The sequence below is a fragment of the Trachymyrmex cornetzi genome, unplaced genomic scaffold (genome assembly GCF_001594075.2).
Source record: "Trachymyrmex cornetzi isolate Tcor2-1 unplaced genomic scaffold, Tcor1.1 scaffold23, whole genome shotgun sequence".
NCBI lineage: Eukaryota > Metazoa > Arthropoda > Insecta > Hymenoptera > Formicidae > Trachymyrmex > Trachymyrmex cornetzi.
Window position 1 is genome coordinate 994,057 of NW_017296956.1, and position 6,037 is coordinate 1,000,093.

General features: G+C 30.0%; 1 protein-coding gene across 1 annotated transcript; it reads right to left on the bottom strand.

Annotated features, from left to right (window-relative positions):
• Positions 1-556: 556 nt before the first annotated feature.
• LOC108760678 (caseinolytic peptidase B protein homolog) lies at positions 557-4,300 on the bottom strand. The gene is made up of 10 exons (XM_018506757.1): positions 3,708-4,300; positions 3,562-3,614; positions 3,165-3,354; positions 2,745-2,995; positions 2,010-2,100; positions 1,726-1,933; positions 1,490-1,622; positions 1,201-1,413; positions 825-1,122; positions 557-760 (listed from the first exon to the last, which is right to left on the bottom strand). The coding sequence occupies exons 1-10, from the start codon at positions 4,045-4,047 to the stop codon at positions 612-614; spliced, it is 1,926 nt and encodes a 641-aa protein (XP_018362259.1). The 5' UTR covers positions 4,048-4,300; the 3' UTR covers positions 557-611.
• Between the last annotated feature and the right edge of the window lie 1,737 nt (positions 4,301-6,037).

Consider the following 6,037-nt stretch of genomic DNA (forward strand, 5'->3'; position numbering starts at 1 on the left):
AAAATCAGAAGTAGTCTTCTTTGCCTTCCAGCTCCTCTCAGAGATAAAAATATATTCTTCGTTCTCAACCTATCCCGGAATCAAGGACGTAATGAAGAACTATTTTTCATTTTTTTTCGAAACTTTTTATACTTTTTAAAGTTTTTGTATTTTTTCTTTTATATATATATACACACATATATATATATATATATATACACACATATAATAAATTAATTTAGTGCAATCGAAAAAATGGAGATCAATAATAGCGATTTGATGGAAAATATACGAATTTTACATATATATGTACGTATGCCTTCATTTTATACTTTCTCTTATAATGTATGTGTGCAATGAAATAACCGTATATTGAGTTTCAGTAAAAAAAATTGTTTCTTTAGCATAAATGTAACAGAACAATATCAAAATGTATATTAAATTTAACGAAATAAATTTTCATGACACTGTATTTACTATACAACATATACATACATCTGATAGATTTTTTTATCATTTATACATTTGTACATTGTATCATAGCAAATAGTAGCAGATTTTTACATATAAACTTCCTTCTCAAATGACAATGTGTTTTGTATAAGTTATTAAAGTAAAACTACATTCTATGATTACAAAAATTTTGAACTAATATTTTTTGTTAACTTATCTGTTTCTACGATATCAACAAACTTTTCTGAGCCCTTCTTCTGAACAGAAAGGGTTATGCTTGCTCCATTTTCATGCCACTTTGCTTTTAATAATACACAGCATCCTTTATCTGTAAAGAATTTTAATTTCATTAGAAAATCATAATATTTAAGCAAGAGAAAAAAAGTAAATACCAAGTTCTCCTCGTTCGTGAGCTGCTGCTAATTGGTTAACAACACGTCTTTCCACTTCATATTTAATAGAACGAGCACCATAATGGACATCGTACCCGTCTGCTAATACTGATAGAACCTCTCTATCCCATTTTAATTCAATCATATGTCTTCCTTTTGCGCGTTTAGCCCATGTTTTTAATTCTCTGGCGACTAATTCTATTAATTCTGCCCGAGAAAATGGTAAAAAATACACAATTTCATTTATTCTTCCTAAAAACTCGTCTCTCCGAAAATGATTTTTAAGTATTGGACGTACCTGTAAAATGATTTCATTATATAATTTTCTACATGTTTTAAAATATATATATCTCTTATACTTTTTTATTTTACATACCACTTGATCTTTAAAATTACGGGATATCTCGATACGTTCTGGCTCTTGATTTTCATCAGTAATGTTAGCTAATCTATGGTTTAATAATCTTTCAGCTTCTGCTCTGAGCTGTATTGCATGTTCTGCAATTTCTTCGCTTCCTAAATTTGATGTCATTATGAAAATGGCATTTTTACATTCGATTGTTTTACCTTTACCATCAGTTAGTCTTCCCTTAAAAGTAAATATTATTGCATTGAAGAATCCTAAATAGACTGATAAAAATAATTTAAATAGTAACAATAACTACCTCATCGAAAAGCTGCAGCAATACAGTTAAAACATCAGGGTGCGCTTTATCAACCTCATCAAATAATACAACAGCAGATGGATATTTTTTTAAAAGTTTCGTCAGTTGTCCACCATCATCATGTCCCACGTATCTAAACAATAAGTTTAACATTCATTGCTGTTATATTAAACAATAAATATAATTTAAAACATAAACCATTAAAAATAGTTAAGTTAAAATAAAAATAACTATACCCTGGTGGGGCTCCAATTAATTTTGCAACTTCGTGTTTTCCCTGATATTCAGACATATCCAATCGAATGAAACTATCTGCTTTGTTTCTGTGAATATAAGCAGCTAATTGCTTGGCTAATTCTGTTTTGCCAATGCCCGATGAACCCAAAAAGAGAAATACTAGTGGATGTTCTTCATCCATCCAACCATTTTCTTTCCTTCTGATAGCTAATATATTAGATAATGTTAATGAACTAATATGATAAAATTTTCTAATAAATTGATAAATTTATAGAATTCTTACTGGAAGCAACAATGGAAATTGAACCCTCTTGTCCTACAATATGTTGTTTCAAACGTTGTTCTAATGGAAATTTGCGACGTTCCTCTGCTTCCTAAGTAGAAAATTTTCGTTTATTTATATATATATTAGGGTCTCTCTCTCTCTCTCTCTCTCTCTCTCTCTCTCTCTCTCTCTCTCCGGAAATTCGAGGGTAACATTATTGCAACGTGAAATTTAAATAATAAAAGTATAAGCCACTTTTTTCTTATTATATAGTTTTTAAATATGAACGTTAAAATTTTGAAGTCAATTGTAAACGTTGATTAAAAAGTCATTTGTCCAGTATGGCTACAGCGACAATGTTTAGTTCAGTATCTAATACTATTGCACGCACATCACATGGACAGATGACTTTTAAACCAACGCTTATGATTAGTCTAACTTTAAATATTTATACATCCATTCCTAAAAAAAAGCGTTACATTAAAAATTTGAGAAAAATTAACGAAATTTCAAATGATCATAACTTAGTAAATAATAAAGATAAAAATACATTTAAAAACGCAAGAATTTATTTTACATTATTTATTCTCTTTCAGATCATACAACTTCAATCTAAACATGATGTTGCTATGACGCATCAGGACATTCAGGAATAAAATTTTGTTTTTACATAATGTTATACATGCAACTTTTGTGTAAAAAAAAAATAGAAAAGGCAGTTTAAGTAAAATATAAGATAGTTTTAATACATACCTTTTCTTTTACTATTTCATCATATTTAATAGCATGTTTAATGAGCATCTCTTTTATTTCTCCTTCTTTAGCATATTCAACTGCTCTGTGCCCTGCTTCATTTTCTATTGTTGGATTTGCTCCTCTGTCTAATAATGCTTTCACACAAGTTTCTGAATCAGCTAACACAGCATAGTGTAATGCAGTAAAGCCTTGGAAAGTAGCTTGATTATTTAATCGATCAGAAAATTCCTCTTCTCTTTTGGTAAGAACTAAAATATCCAAATATTGTGTGCGTGTGTGTCAAGTCAATACTATTATTATTTAATCATTAATATCGAAAGATTCTTAAATTTTAATATTTACAAGAGATTGTATTCTTGTTTGTTAGCTCTTTTAACATTAATAATATTTATATATAAAACAAAAATAAAAAAATACCATCTAAAGAATGTAAACCCTTTTCCATAGCAGTTCTATAAACATTGACAAAGTTATCTCCCGCATTTACATCAGCACCACTGTCCAATAAAATTTTTATAATATCTTCCCTTTGATTTATAGCAGCAGTTTGCAATGCTGTCCAACCCAATGGATGTCTGATATTTACATCAATGCCATCTGCTATAGACTAAAAAAAATATTATATATACATAGTAATTTCTATTATTATCATATATACAATATTTTTTATTCTTCTCCTTTTCATACTATGATATATATACAGTTTTGTAATACAATGTATAAAACATTTAATGTCAATGGAAATTACAATTGAGAATTATTTTTTATTTATAGTACAATATCAGACAAAATCTTAATACAAGAAAACTCTTACCCTTTTCAATTCTGAAATATTACTGTATTGGACAGCGCGAAAGAATCTTTTTTCTGTAAAGAATATTAAGAATTATCTATTTATTCGTATGCGACTCAATTTTATGTAAGATATATTTTGCATCTCTATCTAATCACAGTGTATACCTTTAAAATGTGAAGTGTCACAAAAAGCCGTTACAAATCCAAGACTACCAAAGAGCATTCCTAAGTACTTGTATCGCCTCCTGCCACGTTTGTTGCCATATTCATCATATTTTCCTTTCGTAAGTGTTGCAGGAAAATCAAAAGAAATTCTATCCAGTAATTCATTCAGTGTATAAATGGGAGGTGCTAGCGATGAGGAACGTTGAGCATAACCTCTTCGATAGCACCAGCGTACGTTAAAACGATTGTCGTTTTTAAAATATATTTGACTCAAAAATCTTTCCGACCTTCCGGTACCTTTCATCGCGTGACATAATTTTAAGATACACAATCGTAACATAGTGATTCGTCAATTTTTCATTGGATTTACAAACATGTGTCACGTATGCTCGGAACAATCGAAGCTTATTTAAATTCTAATTCTAATTCTTGAAGTGAATGGCCTCGATCACGTACAGCATCGATACGGTCAGTATCGAAAATGCCGCTTATGCGGTGAGTAACAAAAGTCTAAAAGAGTAACGAACTCAATTGCGCGTTTGAAAGTTTGAAGCCGGTTACACTTTCCAAAAATGATAACGCAATAACACGTCCGATCACGTCGGCAGACAAAAACAGAATAAAGCTCATTTAAAAACGCCGCTCAAGAATCTCAAGAGGTCTGTTTTCTGTGACTGAACTAGTGTACACTTTTGGAACTTAAAGTGAGATAGATATATTTGTATAAAACGAGAAAGAAGAGTTCTAGAACAGTATAGTGCAGGAACAGAAAACAGACCAAAAATTACAGATGGAGTCTGGAGTCGCCACAAGCGTTATATGTACACACACACACACATATATATATATATATATATATATACATACATATAAGGCCTGTCTTTTTAGCTGAACTTTTGCACCAGTTCATTTTTCTTCTTCTTTTTTCCTCTTGAAAAGAAAAGGAAGAAAGATGAACTGATGCAAAAGTTCAGTTAAAAAGAATAAGCCTATAATGCATAATATGTGTGTCTGTATGTACCATGAATCGATTTCCGTTTCCTATAGACGGTTGTTACTATTATTATTACTCCAGACGATTGTGCAACAAAGTGACACGATTGTTTATCTTTGTGGTTTGTATCAACGCAACTGAGTCTACCAATATAATTTTATCTATAGCGAGATATTGCTAATTGTTTATTGAAATACAATTAATATTCACATAGGAGATTTAAAAGCGACATAACTTCAATAAATTCTTAATTCTTGGATGTTATTTAAATTGTTAAATATATGATAAATAACACACACATATATATATATAAATAATCGTTATACTTATTTTATATTATATTTCAGGGACGATTTTCTTTTTAAATGCCTTCCCCTCCCCTTCCTCATTTCTTTATAAAGAGATATCAATATCTATTAATTTCAATTTATTACACGTTTACTTGTTGTATATCTTATTTCTACTAATTCTTAATTAGGATTAAGAAAAGATAATTAAAAGTATAATTTTTATAGCACAAAATATTATAATATTGCAGAATATTATTTTGCGGGATTAAAATATTTTATAAAAGATATTTTCCTAAAAGAGCTTTTATAACAACAAATAGTCGCTATATTAATTTAGTTCTAGACAGAATATATTATGAAAAAGATATATCTGCAATATTTCTGAAATATTATAACGTAATAACCTTTCGAGCTCATGGGGCAAAAGGATAAGGATAGGTAAGTATGAATTTGTTTTTTTGTTTTATATTATTTTTAATTAATTACTATATCAGGTAAATCACAAAATCATACACATACTTAATTAATTAATTTTATTTTTCTCTTAAAATTATAAACTGAAAGAAATATTTTCATTTTATAATTCCTACAATTTCTTACAATTTGCAAAGAAAATTAAATTAATAAAATTTGAAAATTTTGAAAAAAATTTAAAGTATTTTTGACAAACCTTTATAAATTAAAAGAATTCGAGAAAATATGAGATATAATAATTTTTGCGAATTATCGACCAAGTATATTTTTCGCGCAAGTGATCGCGTGACGGTTACTCGGTACCGTTTGTTAGATTTACCATTTGTCACTTGATGCGCCATTCAGCCATCCGCTGTATTCGGTGACACTCGCTGCGCCGGCCGCTCTATGAACGTAGCGGCGAACCGGCGCGTTTGACCTTTTTCGAGAATTTTCGAAGAAATGTCGCATTCGCGACGATGTTCAAAGCCGTCCAATCTCGCAGGGCTTCCAGAATATTCCAGAAGCGCCAGAGCGGATGGCGCGCCAATCGGTGCACGCCACAGCGCTGCCATGATTGGCCAATTTTGAAG